This window comes from Mizuhopecten yessoensis, unplaced genomic scaffold (genome assembly GCF_002113885.1).
Source record: "Mizuhopecten yessoensis strain PY_sf001 unplaced genomic scaffold, ASM211388v2 scaffold917, whole genome shotgun sequence".
NCBI lineage: Eukaryota > Metazoa > Mollusca > Bivalvia > Pectinida > Pectinidae > Mizuhopecten > Mizuhopecten yessoensis.
Window position 1 is genome coordinate 364,398 of NW_018403786.1, and position 17,600 is coordinate 381,997.

The 17,600-nt window shown below is 36.3% G+C and overlaps 1 protein-coding gene across 6 annotated transcripts in view; it reads left to right on the forward strand.

Moving 5' to 3' along the window:
* The window catches only part of LOC110454557 (6-phosphofructo-2-kinase/fructose-2,6-bisphosphatase-like), a 63,363-nt gene extending 45,976 nt beyond the window's left edge, over window positions 1-17,387 (forward strand). For 3 of the 6 annotated variants that reach the window (XM_021504140.1, XM_021504149.1, XM_021504132.1), the window contains exons 13-14: window positions 11,001-11,128; window positions 12,093-16,918. In XM_021504140.1, the coding sequence (XP_021359815.1) occupies window positions 11,001-11,128; window positions 12,093-12,176 (212 nt within the window). In that variant the 3' untranslated portion in view covers window positions 12,177-16,918. The other 3 variants (XR_002463387.1, XR_002463386.1, XM_021504158.1) reach the window with 3 other exon arrangements.
* The last annotated feature ends 213 nt before the right edge of the window (window positions 17,388-17,600 follow it).

Consider the following 17,600-nt stretch of genomic DNA (forward strand, 5'->3'; position numbering starts at 1 on the left):
ATTGCTTGAATACCCGGTATTCCTCGAACTCGGATTTATCCCAGACCACTCAAAACCTTAGTATTTTACCTATCCATTCGTCGAACAGGTAGACACACCTGTATGTAAAGCCGCATGTCATCGATATGCCTCGAGGCACAGGCTGCAGTTCACACTCATTGTGCTTATACAGGTGTCGGTCGGATGTCAGATAATTAAAGGATTAACAGCAGTTTAATTAAGTAACTGTACCGTTACTCTCTTGTAGCTGCATTATCATTTTGTTTGCATATTTATTATTTCTAGACAATGTTTTGACATCTATGATTTGGCGGAAGTGTTAATTCACTGGGTGTGTAAAACTATATTTCAGCATGGCAATATTAAGCAGAAATCACATTGCAGGTTCTCAGCCATCTTTAGATTTTCAAACTTGAATACGTCGTGATTGTTAATTTCCTTATCAAACAACATCATGATTACAGGGATTCAAAATTTTCTTAGTTTTAAAATGATCGAAGAGTTCCTCTTGTTTGATATTTTGTAAAATTACCCTAGCCGATTACAGTATGGCAGACTCAGTCTAAACGACAAGTACATTATTCACAAACTCTTTAATTTCCTTTCTTAATACCAATGGCTACATATGCATGTTTTCATTGTTCAGCTGTTTTATATTTAAAAAAAAAAAAATATTATCAACTACTATCTGCGATATTTGCAGTTTTTGTACTGTCTGGTTTCCAACTGATTAAAAAAAATGATGATGTCAGTCAAACCTCAAATTCATTGAATGCCATGTATTCCTCGAACCATTGATCTGAACCCCACGAGTTCGAGTTAGCAGGGTTTTACTGTTTTTTACTTTTTACATTTGTACTTTGCCTGCCTGCTTGACACTTTGCCAAATTTTGTATGCAGGTACCCTTTGGTATGGGAGAGTTGTACATTCTGAAATTGGGTCATCCTCGATATCACAGGGGTTATGCTCACTTACGCTCTCTGTGCCCCTGCAATATGTCAGGACAAAATCAAAGGCCCTGTGCGCTCTTCCTTGTGGACAAGACAAGAAGACTAGTTTGACCCTTTTTGTGTACATCAAAAGTATCTGGCGGTCACATAGCGGTCAAATTTGACGGACTTTTAAGTCGGGTATCGCTCCTCTGTAATCTTTAAAGGAAAGGTCTCAGCCTAGCGATTGGTAAGCTGTTTCTACCCGAGACCAATCAAATAGCTAGTTGCATGCCATCATTTTTGCTTTGACATATTCCAGGGGTGCAGGTGGTGATCTTGTGCCCAACTATATATAGAGAAATATGGCCCTGACTTTATTTAGTCATGTCCTACAATATTATCTGTAACCAACTATTTCTATAATTTATCAGTACCTCTTTGGTTGGTGGAGTGTTACATACTGAAGTGGGGTCTCTTGTCCCCCTTTATTCAGCATTACGGTCTTTTGTTCATTTTTAACACTGAAGTTGTCCAGCGCTGGGGGACTATTAATTTGCTGGAAGTACTTGCCCCACTTTATATTGACTGAATATGAAGGCAAAGCAGACTTTTGGAAATGTTTTTTAATATTGGTATAAAACGTTCTCTGTTTTACTGTAAACAGAACTATTTTGAGTGTGGAAATTCTGATTTGATTTTGTAACATATTTCAACACTGTCCTATATGCTTAGCTCTTCTTAAATCTATCATATCACATGCAGTCTGTCCAGCTTAATGGCATTCCTCAGCTTTTGTGATTGTAGATAAAGTTTCTGACAATTTAGTACAATTCTGATCTTCTATTACTACACTTGACAAGATGTCCAAGGAAAACGTCAACACATGTGAAAAAAGTCTATCCAAGACCAGTACAATATGTATAAAATGTCTACAACAATAACAATAAATGGAGATGACATTTGTTGTAGGTTTACTTTAGTAGTTGTAAATAGATTCTTTTTCGTATTCAATAGTAACCATAGTTTCTTGATATTTTCCCTCAAAGTTTGATGGAAGTATTAGGTTGGGTTTCCCTGACGTCTGGTCTGTGGAAGTGGTGTGACAATTCATTGCAGTTGAGTTACTCACAATTGATTTGATTCAGTTTTCAATTTGTAATTTGGAGATAAGTTTGATTTGGTATGTACTATATACCTGTCTTTAGAGTTAGATACAGTACCAATAGTAATGTTTGGCATTCTGTTGCTTTTATTTTTGTTTCGTATGGAGCATAACAACAATTCGTTGAAGCATAACAACAATAATAATTTAAAAAGCCCAGTTAACATTTCAATGACATTAAAGAATGATTTTAATTTTTTCTTTCTTCCATGTATTTCCATGTGATAAATATGCAAGACCACACACTTGTGTTTTTCTAACGAATCAGAAAGCACTCATTTATTGCGAGGACAAATATATTCACGAGTGCACGGATGTGAGGTCTTGCTTTTATCACATACCTTCTGTATTTGGTAGCGATTGATACAAAGGTTTTATAAACTTTGATATTTTTTACAAATACCGGGAACTTTTCAGTTCGCCATGACAAGGGGATTCCCATAAAAAGTAGTTCTGGCTAGTAGGTAAATACAACGTTCCATATTGCACATGTGCAATACATAATGTTGTATTTCATGGTCTGAAAATTGCTTGTATTACTATAACAAGATTCAACAGGTATGTGATAAAAAATAAATAAAATTGGCTAAAATAATCTGATTGAAAATAATCAAATCAAAGTACTTAATTGGTAAACCAAATCAAATACTGATCAAAGAAGGTAAATACTCCATAGTATGGCTACATCTTCAAACGCAAGAAGATGACAACCCCTGGTAAAGGAAAATCCTTATTGATTATGGGGTCAAAAAAATCTAGGGTCAAGGTCATCGGGACCCATTGTATGAAATTGATTCTAAACACTATAAACAGTCTTTCCACATAGTACTTTGTGACTTAAAAATGATAAAACCACACAAGGTTTGATGTAACCCTATTGTTTTGGGGAATGAAAAGCTCTTGTGTACCTTTCATATGTGTCATCAGTTCTTGTGTACCTTTCATGTGTCATCAGTTCTTGTGTACTTTTCATATGTGTCATCAGGTTATTAAACTTGTTCAGTTCCTTAAAGATATTGGTAGGTTTCACAGTGTCGAACTCTCTTGGAATTGAGATTCATGTCAGAGTAGGGTATACCCTTATACAACGTGACAATGGTAGCATTCTAAAGCATGTATTTTGATCCTCACTTGGATGGTTACCATTGTAAAATTGTTGGTACGGAAAATTATTAATCATCGGTTCCCTATCAACACAATAAATGTCATCCCTTTTTTTTCCATCTGAACTACATTCTGCTGCCAGCCATCAGATTTTGCAACAGTTGACCTTTGCCTTGTTTATAACTTCAATATTTAATCATTTCAATTTTATCAACGGACAATTCCCTTGATCTTCTCTGTTTTGGATATGAAGGGGTTTCTTTTCATAGATATATCGCGGGAGTTGCTTGCGTCATGAGGGGTTTAGTTGTTATTTCGATGGAGATTTGTATTGTCATTAGGAATTGTTAAAAAAAAAAGGATGAAGGGGGCAGGGGCTTCAAATTTGTTGGCGGTAGGCGTGAAGGCAATAATGGCATTATATCATGATGTTCCCGTATTCAAATTTACCCACAGATTTTACTGGCTTTCTGCATCAGTGACATTTAACTTAGTGTTTAGTATGAGGAAAAAAATTGAAAAGAATATGTCCATTATGTGCTGACAGCTCTGTCTGGCTGTCTGGCAGTGTTTTGCTTCAGCATACCAATGCAAATGAAATATTTGATATAACAAAATAGACATAAAACCTTTATCCTTTGTGTTGCTTAATTTATTGAAAATTAATTTTGTTGGGGTCTGTATGGGGCTAGCATCATGAGCATGTGTGTTGGCTATTAAACATTGAGTTATGTCAGCTTGTTTGTTTAGCAGTCGGTATTGGGTTAGTATTAAAGTCCCAAGTGTGAAGTTCTGAATGTATTTCTGTACCTTGCTTTTGTGGAGGCCAGTATTGTAGGTGTATCATGTTTGTGTACAGCGGCATCTAAATGTTATGCTGTACTTTGCTTGTTATTATAAGTTCATTGTGAGGTCAGTATGTTTTGCGTCTGACTGTTAGCTGTATACATTACTGATGTAGTGGTTTGGGGCCAGTATCATGTGTGAATTGGTTTGGATTTGTTTGAATGTGTGTAGCTAGATGTGTTCGTGTGACATCATTTATAGTTGTTGATTAAGAAATGTTTGAGAAAGACATGCTACTTTATTAACATGTCTTAAGTTGCTGATGATCAGTCAAATCTGATGTGGCTTAAAGCCTACATATAGCTTCTTAAAAAAACACCTTCTTCATTGACAAATCTAACGTAAATGATTATACAGTCAAATCTGTCATAGAGAGTGTGTACTGCTACCACTATCTGAAGCTACTGCCTGTCTGTCGCTAGCACCTGTCATTACTAGTCCCTGTCTATAGTTTCCCCCTGTCTACCACTACCACTTTTACAGGTGGTTCTTGTAGACTTTAGGCAATATACATTTATTTTACTCACAAAATGAAGGTTTTGAACATTCCAATATACATGCTACCAATTATAAAAACAAAACATACAAGAACAATAATTAATAATTATTATAGTTCCAGACATAGTTTTGGCTCATAATATGAAGCTTCATGTAGTTGAACCACTACTACCATACATGCTGTGTTAATTATGCAGCTCAGTTGATTAATAGGAACGGTAAATGGTCGGGCAGTGATATAATGTTTAAATTGACCAAGTGCAAATTAATTACGTAAAAATTGACAGAAGATTGTGTTACATTTAAACTGTACCTTTTAGCACTTCAGGCATTGCAACGTTACTGGTTTGTGTGACACTATAGATTTTGTCTATCTATTGGTGACATCACTATATTTAGGGGCGTAATTATTAAAAAAAATATATTTGAATATATATTTTTGTCCTTTTTTCATGAGCTTAGACGTTTTATGGATGACTTTCAAAGTATAACAGGGTTCCATTTATCCAAGGTATCATTTTTGTATCAAAATTTAACAAACAAAAAAACAAAAAATCAAAATTGGGCCATTGATTGAACAATCGGAGCATAGTGAATAAAATTAATTAAAAGTTCAAATTAATTTCGAACAAAATTACAAACAGTAATACAACAAACTGCCTTCAGTTGTCTAGTTCTACCTGAAACACTAACAAATATAAAGGCACAACTTTTAAATTTTCCTCTAGTTATGATCTTCTCTTTACCTGATTGTTTATTTTGTTTATTCCGTTAGATGATCCGTTTTGGTTCATATTTAATCTTCATAATTTGTTCACAGTCACTCAAGAAATTAATTCTTTTGTTTTTTGTTGGTTGTGATTTGCTGTGACCTAAAAAAGATGATGTCACAATTTATGTGGTCATACATTGATGATGTCACAGCTTTTGTGTTTGTTTATTGGTGATGTCATTGTTCATGTGATCATACATTGATGATGTCATGGTTTGCTGTATAAACTAGGCATTTTCTTTCCTTGGGCCTTTGTAGAGGAAATCCCCTATGTTCCGGTCCCCCAAGAGGCTGTCGTCAAAATGCACATGACCGGACATGGCTGTGAATGTGAAAATAATCTGCTGCTAAGGTATTTTTTTGCTAAGTACACACCGATCTCCTAACCTAACCCCTTTTTTGAGTTTTGCTGTCTGTCTTTAATTGGAATTCAGGTTTTTTTTGCTCGTTATATGATGACAAAACTGATTGGTTATTCACCAATACTGGTTTGAAACAATCAGCTGATCAGCAGATTATATTTGATCTTTGTTAAATTGAACAGAAACTGGCAATGGAGCTATATCAGATCATTAGGGCTATGTGTTTTTGCAGCTTCTTTCAACGAGTCTGGTTTCTCTGGTTTTGACACAGTGAACATTACAAAGAATTAATACAATTTATACCTCTTTTTGCTCCAAAGTAGTTTAAAATTCCATATTATTCAAAAGAATTATTTCCACAGAGTTTGGACAATCAGAAAATTTGCACACACCCAAAACTGTTTTACCTCACCTAGTCTGTAGTAAGTTTTTGTTACACCATACCTTATAATACATTCCCTGGTCTAATAATAATCATTGTTACACACACTGTGTGCTGTTTGACCCCAGCTGGTCTAAAGTGAGTTATTCTTACACACACCTCGTGCTGTTTTACCTAACCTGGTAAGTGAATAATTGTAAAAGATGTGGATTAATTAGGTTGCCTTACAAGCGTCAGCTGTAAAGCGTCAGCTGTAGGGAATTTCCCTTTAGCTCAATGGTAGAGCGTCTGACTAGGAACCTGGAGATCGTGGGTTCAATCCCCGATTGAAGCACATTATCCTCTTACCTACTACAAATTGGTGCCGTTGACCCTCCCCGTTCAAGGTAGGAGAACCCTTGGCAGGGAGTCAAACAACCTGGGTTGGTGATTGAAAATAGGGGGGAATAGTGTAAAAGATGTGGATTCATTAGGTCGCCTTACACGCGTCAGCTGTAGGGAATTCCCCTTTAGCTCAGCGGAAGAGCATCGGGCTGGAAAGCCAAGAGTCGCCGGTTTGAGCCGAAGCGACGGCACTATCTTTATCACTATTCCTCGTCCTATTACATAATTCTTACACACACCTTGTGCTGTTTTACCTGAACTAGCCTGAAGTGAGTTATTTTTACAAAGAACACCTTGTACTTTTTTAGGTCACCTGAGCTTTAGCTCAAGTGACCTATTGCTATCCGTTTTCGTCCGTCGTCGTCCGTCGTCCGTCGTCCTTCGTCCGTTAACATTTTACATTTCAAACTTAAAGTCAAGTTCTGCTGGGCCGATTGAACTGAAAGTTGGTAGGAATGATCGCCTCATGGTCCTGACAAAGTGTTGTTATTTTTCGGGTCGATCAGAAATCCAATATGGCCGCCACGGCCGCCATTTTGAAAACCTATTTCAAACTTAAAGTCAAGTTCTGCTGGACCGATTGAACTGAAAGTTGGTAGGAATGATCGCCTCATGGTCCTGACAAAGTGTTGTTATTTTTCGGGTCGATCAGAAATCCAATATGGCCGCCACGGCCGCCATTTTGAAAACCTATTTCAAACTTAAAGTCAAGTTCTGCTGGACCGATTGAACTGAAAGTTGGTAGGAATGATCGCCTCATGGTCCTGACAAAGTGTTGTTATTTTTCGGGTCGATCAGAAATCCAATATGGCCGCCACGGCCGCCATTTTGAAAACCTATTTCAAACTTAAAGTCAAGTTCTGCTGGGCCGATTGAACTGAAAGTTTGTAGGAATGATCGACTCATGGTCCTGACAAAGTGTTGTTATTTTTCGGGTCGATCAGAAATCCAATATGGCCGCCACGGCCGCCATTTTGAAAAACTATTTCAAACTTAAAGTCAAGTTCTGCTAGGCCGATTGAACTGAAACTTTGTAGGAATGATTGACTCATGGTCCTGACAAAGTGTTGTTATTTTTCGGGTCGATCAGAAATCCAATATGGCCACCACGGCTGCCATTTTGAAAAACTATTTCAAACTTAAAGTAAAGATCTACTTGGCCGATTGAACTGAAACTTTGTAGGAATGATCGAATCATGGTCCTGACAAAGTGTTGTTATTTTTCGGGTCAATCAGAAATACAATTTGGCTGCCATGGCCGCTATTTTGCTACTAAGTTCTAATAGGCCGATCTCACTTAAAATTGGTCTAGGAATGATCAGCTCATGGTCCTGACAAAGTTAAGTTAACATTATACTATTTTTTACTCAAATTGGTACATATTTCAACAACAAAAATAAATACTGTAGACTCAGGTGACCGTTTAGGCCCATGGGCCTCTTGTTATATTTCCTGGTTTAAAGTTGGCTCTTCCTCCTTAAGTTTCTTCCACATATTTGAAGCGGGCCCACATCAGAGATTTGGGTGCCATTTGGTAATCATGTTATGCATCTGTCTGGCCATCATCTTTGTTTTCAGAAATTATCACAAAATCCATAAGATTAATCCTTTTAAATTTGACATAGTGATACACTGATATGCAGATGTGCTACAGGGGAATTAAAAGTTTCTAAGGTCAAGGTCACTGTAACTAAAAATAAATGAGAGGGGGGGTGGGGTTACAGTCAGGCACATGGCTGGGCCCTCACTCATGTCAGTGTTCTAGTTGTTACATGTATCTTGTACTCTCTAAAGTGAGTCAAAATGCTACACACATCTTGTACTGTTTGACCTCACCTGTCCACCGAGTCTAAAATGACTATATGTCATTGTGCATCAGGCAGTCTGTTGTCAAACTGTTACCTTATAAGTTCAGGCATATATCATCGACATATTCCAATTGGTAAGAGTTTTTTCATCTGTTGAATATTTCTATGACTGAAGTTGTCAATCTATAGCAAAAACACCAACAAAATATTACGTACTATGATTAAAAAAATCCAAAGATCTCATGCAGTTGTTATCCACAATCCAATAGCGAGGATTTTATTTATTGATCGTCACACTTCAGACGTCTTCCACTACTGATATTTGATGGTCACAATTCACCACTATTGATAATTATTCTCCCACCTTTTACTGAATAGTCTCTCGTTTTACCTGTTCATGATTTCTATGTCAACCAGATTGCACAACTGAAGATACCATACTACAATGTCACTAAAACAATAAGATATCACATCATAATCAGCTACTGACAGGAGGTGTTATGTACAAAACAAGATAATAAACACATTCGAATGCTGAAAACTATTGTTTTTAAACATAGTATTGGAATGATGGGAAAAAAAATTACCATCCTTTACCTTGATGGTTTAACAGATATCTCCAACCCCTTAGGGTGACGACGATTTGGTTGTCTGGGGTGGATGTTGCGGTATCTGTGCTAATTAAAGCATTCAAGTGAGGTTGCACTATAAATGATGCCATTGGAAGCATTGTCCCACTACAAACAGAACACATTACATCTTCAGCACACACGCAGGCATACACACATAGGGAGATATTAGCCAGGTGGCATAGGACTAGTTAGCGCCTAATAAGGCATCTCCTGCGAATTCCTCAAAATTGCATTGATTAATGTATATGCTAATTGTGTTAATTTTACATCTATAAATGTGTAAAGCGCTTTAGAGTGGCTTATGTTAGCTAGATAGGGTGCAATATCAAATGCTGTATATTATTATTATAATCCAGAGTTCTGTCACTATTGATTGTTATTGTCATGCATCTGTAAGTCTGTCAGCTGTTCTGACACAAAGTACTTGTGAGTTTATGTTATGGTGCTGTGTCCATCATCTAATGTCTAATGTCAACACCATACTTTGAACAAGTTCATCTCACTATAATAAGGTAAAGGGTCATGCTATTTATTATGTAACTTGCTGGGTTGAAGTGCCATTAAGTTTGTTGTGTACATAAATTACCTTGACCCACATTCAAGGTCACAGGGATCATATGTGTTGAAATCATTCAACAACTTATTCTCAAAAATCAGAAAGCCTGTAGTTATGATATATCATGTACAAAATATCTTGCTAGGGTTTAAGTGCTATCAGTATTTAAAAAGAAAATGTTTTAAATCACATTCCAGGTCATGGCTCAAATACATCTTTTAATAAATCTTGACACTGACACCAATACTATTCGGCCAATTGCTTGTTTGCTGAATGTCTAACAAGTTTCTTAAACAGAGTGACCCTGAAGCCCTTGAGACTTCATGGGTCAGTTGTGTAAAACTCTTTAAACAGCTTCTTTTAGTGAACTTTGATGGGTAAGGTCATGAGATGTGACTGGTCGCTTTCTTGGGTGAACTGGTAGCTTTCTTGGGTGAACTAATTGTTGTCTATAGTATATTGACCCACATTAGCACAAATATTTCTGTCATCACACTGAACATTGGAACATTGTAGTGTTTATAAAAAAAGGTACATCCTAAAGAAAGGCTTTGTAATACCATTTTAAAGAAAAAATAAAGTTTCCATCAGTATTTAATTAATGAATTAATAAAAATACCATCAGATATCACCTTCTGGAAAGCCAATTTGTACCAAATGTTACTCTTGGCGCTTTAGGTCAGTGTTGAGAAAAATATGAGAATGTGAAAAGGCATCTGCTAATGTTGCAACACTTTAGAACTGAGAATTTTATGTACTGCGGTAATTGTACTACTTGTTGTATAGTGTAAAAGTTAACCAACATGTCCAACATAACAGAAACGAAAATAGTCTGACAATTACTATTACGAAGGAAACATTTTATGTCAACGATTTCTATATATTTGGGTTTTGTTGTAGTGGCAATTAATTCAGGTGTAATTCAAATGTTAAACGGTACAAAAGTCCACATTTTCATTTTTCATTTTTTTGCCCCCACAAATTTACCCTTGTCTGCCCCATTTCATCCCGCCCAGTCCCATCCCGATCCTGTCTCATCACAGATCATTGTCATGACTGTACTGACTCCATTTTTTAGGAGTTTTTCATTAAAACTTATACAGCGTCAAGTATTTGAAAACCTAAGATAAATTTGTGTTTCAGGGTCCCAGGGTCAACACTTAAGTTACTGTTGCTATTTATAGGTCAGCCACAGGGGCAAGATGATTTTCATGTCTGATTGATAGAAGCTAGGGCTGTGATCAATATGTCTTGATTTCATTTAAATATGGTATTCAACGTTACCATTCATATCTTATCATAAATAGGTTGTTAAAGTTATCTGCCCCTTGCTATCTATGAACAATTGATATTTTACGAATTACAGCTGAAAGTACAATTCCAAGTTTGTGCTGAGCTTTTTCCTTTACTTTATTTGTGTGTTTTGTTGTGGTTTTAAACATAACAGTGAACTTGCTATATCTAAATGTTGCATTAAATTATTATCTTAAATATTATTTAAGAGTTATCTACCCTTACCAGCTTCACATTACTTAATACTTGATGTTTATGTTCATTACAGCCGACCTCGCGTATCTAAAGGTCCCACTCCACACAGTCATCAAACTAACACCGGTGGCTTATGGCTGTAAGATTGAGTTTGTTGCCCTCAGCGTAGATGCAGTCAACACCCACAGAGAGCGCCCTCAGGTGGGTAGTACACACGTTTTATCTAATGTCACATCCTATCACTAATCCAACACGGCGAACCCTCCATAAATCCTCCCCCATTTTCTTTTGCCACTTTGCTCACTGCAAACACATACCAATCGCTCCTTTTGCTTTCTTCTTAACAAATAATATGCAATATTTTTATAATTTATTTGCTGACTTGATCCCTAAATCTTATATCCTTTTTTTTTCTCATAAATGTTTATTAGTGAATCAATGCCAAAATGTCCCAGTTTCCCTAGGAAACAAATGTCATAATTTAAGGCTCTTAAAATGTTTTGTTAATTATGATGAACAATTGGTAAAATGTTTGCAACAATGGTTGTTTTTGGTGTCTTATTAATGATAATAGACAATTAGTAGGTGACAAAATAATTCTTTTATAATATATTCTCATTTTAATGATTATTTTTTAAAAAGTGGAATAAAAATGTTGCTAAACCAACACAATTATCCGGCACAGAGATCCAATTTATGAATATATTCACCTTAGACAAAACAAATACTTCTACCTGTAAAATGCTGCTTTACGTATAATAATATACTTATATATAGCATGTTGCAGTTTAACTTAAGGTTAATGGTTAATTTATATATTCATATAATAACATTTTTGATGATGTCACTAGACATAAATATCAAATATATGTAAATATCCAATGAGCCCTTGCTTTTATGAACTTTGACCTCTGGACACATGACTTTCCATGAAATCTATGAGTTCCAATACCCTGTATAGAGATCATTTTCTGTGGTTGGCGGTATTCTTCTCAAGCTATGCCTTCCTTTCCCTTTTCTTTACGATGTTTGTGATAAATAACATGCGGGTGTGTGAGGGATGTGTGTGTTGTGTTGATCTAACTTTGTGTGACTTGAAAACCTGTGTGACCAGCAGGTCTCTGTTTTTCCTTCTCTTACAAACTGATTTCTTTAACTTTTCCAGCACGTCTCTGGCACAAAGAATGGGCCCATCGCAAATGCGATGTTTCCTTCCTGCACTAAGTGTTCCTCCCATGTTGGTACTTAGTCAGCTAGCCTGTGATTGGTGCATGAGTTAGACTCCCTAACCAATGGTAGTCCTTGGCCGCATGTTGCTATGGCAACGATCATCAGGATATCCCTAAAGCTCTTGACTTTGTGTTGTAACAATCAAGTCATGACAATGGCAGTGAACAGCAACAAATTAAAGCCATTGTGCAATTTGTTGACATGACAATAGTGCAGGAATTCGTGTCCAACCAATGGTTGTCATGGTGATATGTGTAGCAGGAAGCTTAGTTTCGATTACAAAAGAACAGTTTAAACAAATGTCTTTCAGTTGTGAGTACTTCATCCTTTTGTGTGTTTTTTCACAAATTTGTCGAAAATGGGAATCACGAACATAAAACTGGTGACACCAAAAAGATATTAACCTTTGACCTGTGATTGTCTGTGTTGTCAATGTTATTAAGTAAGAATTAAGTTCTGTAGTTGAAGTTTAACAAAGCATGCATGGTTCCTGACTTCCTGAATCATTGACCTTGACATTAAAAAGAAAAAGTTTACAACATATGTACGCAAAGACTGTCCTCTTGCTGTGTATCTGAGACTGCTGAAATTGTGCTTAACCCTTTCACCACTGTGGACCATAATGGACTCATCCAGATCAATGAATGGTAGAGTTGACCAAAGTTACATAGGGGTGAAAGGGTTAATGAAAGCTATGTTTGGTGTAAAGCACCCGACCCAGGAAAAACAGACCAACTGCTAAAAATAATCATGGATATTTTCTACTGAAATTATTTTTATGTTAATTCAGGTGCAAGATCTGTTAAGTGTTTTATGAAGTGCTTATGTGACTTGTGTCTAGGTGGTGAAATCAAAATGGATGCATTGCTTCTGTTGACTTGTTCTATTGACTAGAGTCGATTTAAGTTAATGACTTTCTTTGTCAGATAAGAAATCCTTTTGACCTATCTACCCAAACCTAAAATCCTTGGTCGGGTTATGCCAAACAGATAAGTTTATAGTGGTGGCCTGACTGAGAACAAAATCGAGGCTCTTTATAAAGCTTCATACACCCGCTGACAGATAGTCATGCACCAGTTGTTTTTAAACTAATAGCATATTTCATGCATGTCTTACTTATTATCGTTAATTATTTACTGTAAGGAGATTTATTCGCTGGTTTTGTAAAAGTCATGCATGCATGTTGTCGCCTACATCAAGGTATTACCAGTGTTCTCATTAAAAGCTGGTCGCTGGCAAAAGTAGCCTGTTACTTCTCAACTTTGCACTCTGTAGCAAGTGAACATTCAACCAGGTATTCCTTTCAAGTCAGCCACCTATTTGAAACTTTTGTGAGAACACTGGCATATATTCGAAACAGATAATGATGTTTATATACCTTCTAACACAGTATTTGTCTCACAAAATGATATTGTATACAAACAACCCCAAATGTTTGAAGGCTAGTCAGTGCATGTAGGACCAAGGCATTTGATCCTAAGGGGTAGGGTCAGGCATACTTATATACATCAGGGTTAGGGTTGAAAACTGAGAGTGGGTAAATTATCATAGGGTTAGGGTTGAAAACTGAGAGTGGGTAAATTAGCATAGGGTAAGGGTTGAAAACTGACAGTGGGTAAATTATCATAGGGTAAGGGTTGAAAACTGACAGTGGGTAAATTAGCATAGGGTTGGAGATTCCCAGAAACTACTTGAAATACTCCCTGGATCTGACACTGTTGTACAGTGTATGTACCCATATTTGTCAGTCAATAAATCCCTGCCTTGTTATAGCCCTGCACCCATATACATGTACAGCTGAGTAGAAAGGGTAACAAATGCTATTACATAAGTGTCCTGTAATAAGCCTCCTAACTTTTGAGTCAGAGATAATGTGTTGAGGCTTTGATTCCTTTAGCCTTCAGGATGATTATGGTATCCTCTTCAGCATGATTGAAATCTCAATAGAGGGAAATGTTTTCTGTTTCTCATCTATATCTTTTAAATTAAATTGAACTTACTGATGCACTCAATATTTACATACTCAAAAGCTCAATTATATAAATAATAGAATCTGAACAATCAACTTTAAAATGTTCATCCTCTGTTAGGACTCCAGTGCTGGATAGGTGTTCTGGTCCACAGGCCAGTAGTAACCTTAAACTCTACTGGACAACTGAAATTTGCAAAAAAAATATGCTACATGGCTGAAAACCACCAACTCCACAGAAGTAGGAATTTTCACAGCTTTCATTTATATCTAGGGTATTTACTGGATACGTTTTTCTTTGAGCATTTTAACATATCAGTCAGTACAGTGTAATTTTGGCCAGAAGATTAGATTTTATTCCCGCATATGAACATTTTGAGCAAGGCTTTGTCCAGCACTGGATTTTATTTATCATTGACCATGTCATTACTTATACCCAGTGGTTTGTAGTTACCTGTTGTTCTAGACACAGGACCATGGAACTTTGTTCGTCTAAACTCTGGTAATACATATAACATAGTGCTTCACCTGTAATTGATTGATTGATTGATTGATTGATTACACCTGTCATTCAAAGTGCTTCACCTGTCAGAACGGTCGTTGTTGTTCTACATACCAGGTAATCCACGATGGTATCTAACATAAAAGATTACTCAGAACAAAGTACCATTTACCACTTTTAAATATTATCCTGATGTCTATAACATGTATCTACATTTCTATTTGTAGATTATGTAAATTTTTATTACATTTTGTCCAAAGATCAGCATTTAGTCAAATTGGTTCTTATTTATTTAAACAAATGTACCAGATCTACACAAGGTATTTTAGTACATGTAGTCCAGTGGGACCTGTGTAAGATGATGAGAGATCTTTGTTATTTCTACCTTCGTTTAGTTTTCAGGTATTTTATGTTGTGTAACAGGTTCAGTTGAAGATTTATTTTATGTGTTCCCATATCTAGTATTACGGACCAAAGATTGTATGTAATAAAGTGTTTTTGATATAAATATGTGCGATGTTGTTTATATGTTGTCACACGACTACTGTATTACGTATTGAGTACTCCAGATCTTTGTCATATTTTTATGTATGACTTAAGGATCCCTGTACCACTGCCAAAAACTTAAACGATAAATCGGAAACTTATTTTTGAAAATAATAATAAAGATGAAATATAACAGTTGCCCTAACCATCTGAGCTACGGGATCAGGGAAAGTTCCCTGGTCTTGTCCCACTACAGTTATGTCTAAAACAAAATTAAGGGGAGATTACTATGTGTATGAAAATCTAGTGGAATTCTTAAGGATCCCCGTACAACTGCCCAAAACTGTAAATAATCATTGGAAACTTCCAGCGGAACTATAACCTTGATAAATAATTTTTGAAAAGAAAACCATACCTTGCAGGACTGAAGAAAAATAACAGAGATGAAACTAACTAAGTGGAATCAACAAGAGTGTTCTGAGTGTAAAAAAACAAAGGAAGTGTACTAGCCCAAATGTGTTGCAGTTATATCCAAACGGAAGTTAATGGGAGGTTACTGTGTACAGGAAAAATGGCAGTGCAGTGGGGCAGGGATCCTTAATGTGTTGTCACTGACTCTGATATCACAATGAAGACAACAGACCTGGGCAGGAAGTGGACATGGTGGAGTTTAAGACTTGACGGTGGCCAGAGAAAACCTGGTTTTCATAAATTCTTGATTATGCTATTAAAGAGGAACATTTCCTGGCGTCTGACGTCTGTACAGCACCAAGTGACTTATCACAATGGGTTGCTGACCATTATCTGCTGTCTATTTGTAACCTTGAAGTTGATCAATATTCAAAGTAACAAGGGTTAAATTTGTTGAAACACTCACATGATTTGAAGATAAGCAAAGACAAATATTTGGCCAGATATTGCTGGTATAGATTTCTTCCAAAATAAATCCTTGACCAAAACTTAAGATCACAGTGGTCAAATCTTTTAAGCCTTGCAAACAAGTTTTTCTTAAGAAAAGAAAGTCCTCCAGTCATATTTGGCCAGTATCTTGCTAATTTAAGTGCTACAAATAGCAAGAAAAAACATACAAACAAAACACACTGACTCATCTTTGCGGTCAAGGATCAAATCGGTTAAAACACCTACAATCCTGATATTTGGCCTGTACCATGCTGGGATTAATGGCAGTTAATTTTATAAAATATTTTTATAAACCTTCAGGAAAAGATCCACGAAAAAGCAGAACAACAATATTGTGTCCGTAGGGTGCTTAAGCAGCTGGTTTGTTTGAATTAAAAATGATAAAAATGAAAAAGTTTGACATTTGAAAGCATTTGGAAATATCTCTAGTTAATATTGACCTAAATATAATATATTGAATGTCTGTGTCATTAGTGCAAACCAGATTCCTGAAACAGCCTAACATCACCAAAATGTTTGCGTCAAATGGTTGTCTCATGTTATTTGAGGTGGAAGGAGAAGCTTCAAAATGATGCTGACTATGACAGCCATTTCTTCTGGTAATGTTTATAGAGGAACTTGCAGTGGAATGTAAATATATGTGAATGACAAATTCTGAGCTTCTTGGCAGGTTTAAAACAAACTAGGTAAAGCATCTATAGGCCATGAAAATAATATTACTTAATGAATAGACTGACCTTCGTGGAGGCTGAGGGACAGACCATTATGTATTTACCACCACATACTTGTATTCCTTTTTTTAAGTATTTTTTTCTCTGTTATATTTGTCTGTTTTATCGTAGTGAATGCAGGTATATATGGTTGATGTCCCAGTCACACCTTTTTGTTTATTTCCAGTGCACACTAACACAGAGGAGTAGAGACGAAGCGCTGCAGACCGTACCAGCCCACTATTGACCTGCTTGTGGTTGTAGAAGAGGGGATTGATCTCGCTACCATATTCCTTGCCTGTCCCGATATTCTCAGATCGTGTGTTCAAGACTAGGTCTCCTTCAAGACCATCAACACTGTTCAGTAACTCTGGCTTATGTTAATGGTGTATGTTCCTTACTGGTCTCTATCTCCTTTCATAAAGATTTGCACACTAATAAACCAGTGAAATAGTTTTATAAGCAGTATAGATATTAGTATTTTATTAATATTTCATTTTTAATATGTAATTATATTGGGTGATGATACTAACTAGAATCTTAACAGTGCCATATTTTTCTTATGTGGCAACAATATATAAATATGACATTCATTAGCAGGTGACAGTGAATATTGTCAACCCGAGAAAACCATTGTCACCCGAGGCGAAGCCGACGGTGACAATGTTTTTTTTTTTTTTTTTCAGAGTCTTTGTAGCTCAGAAACGGCAGCAAACCTCGATAATGACATCTTGTTTGTTGATAGTCTGCTGTTTACAATCGCTATCGCACCAGCTCTTGATAAAATTGGCTATAGCCGTCAAACGTTCTTGTGACCATCACGGTGAGGAAACTAAGCGATGCACGCACATTTTT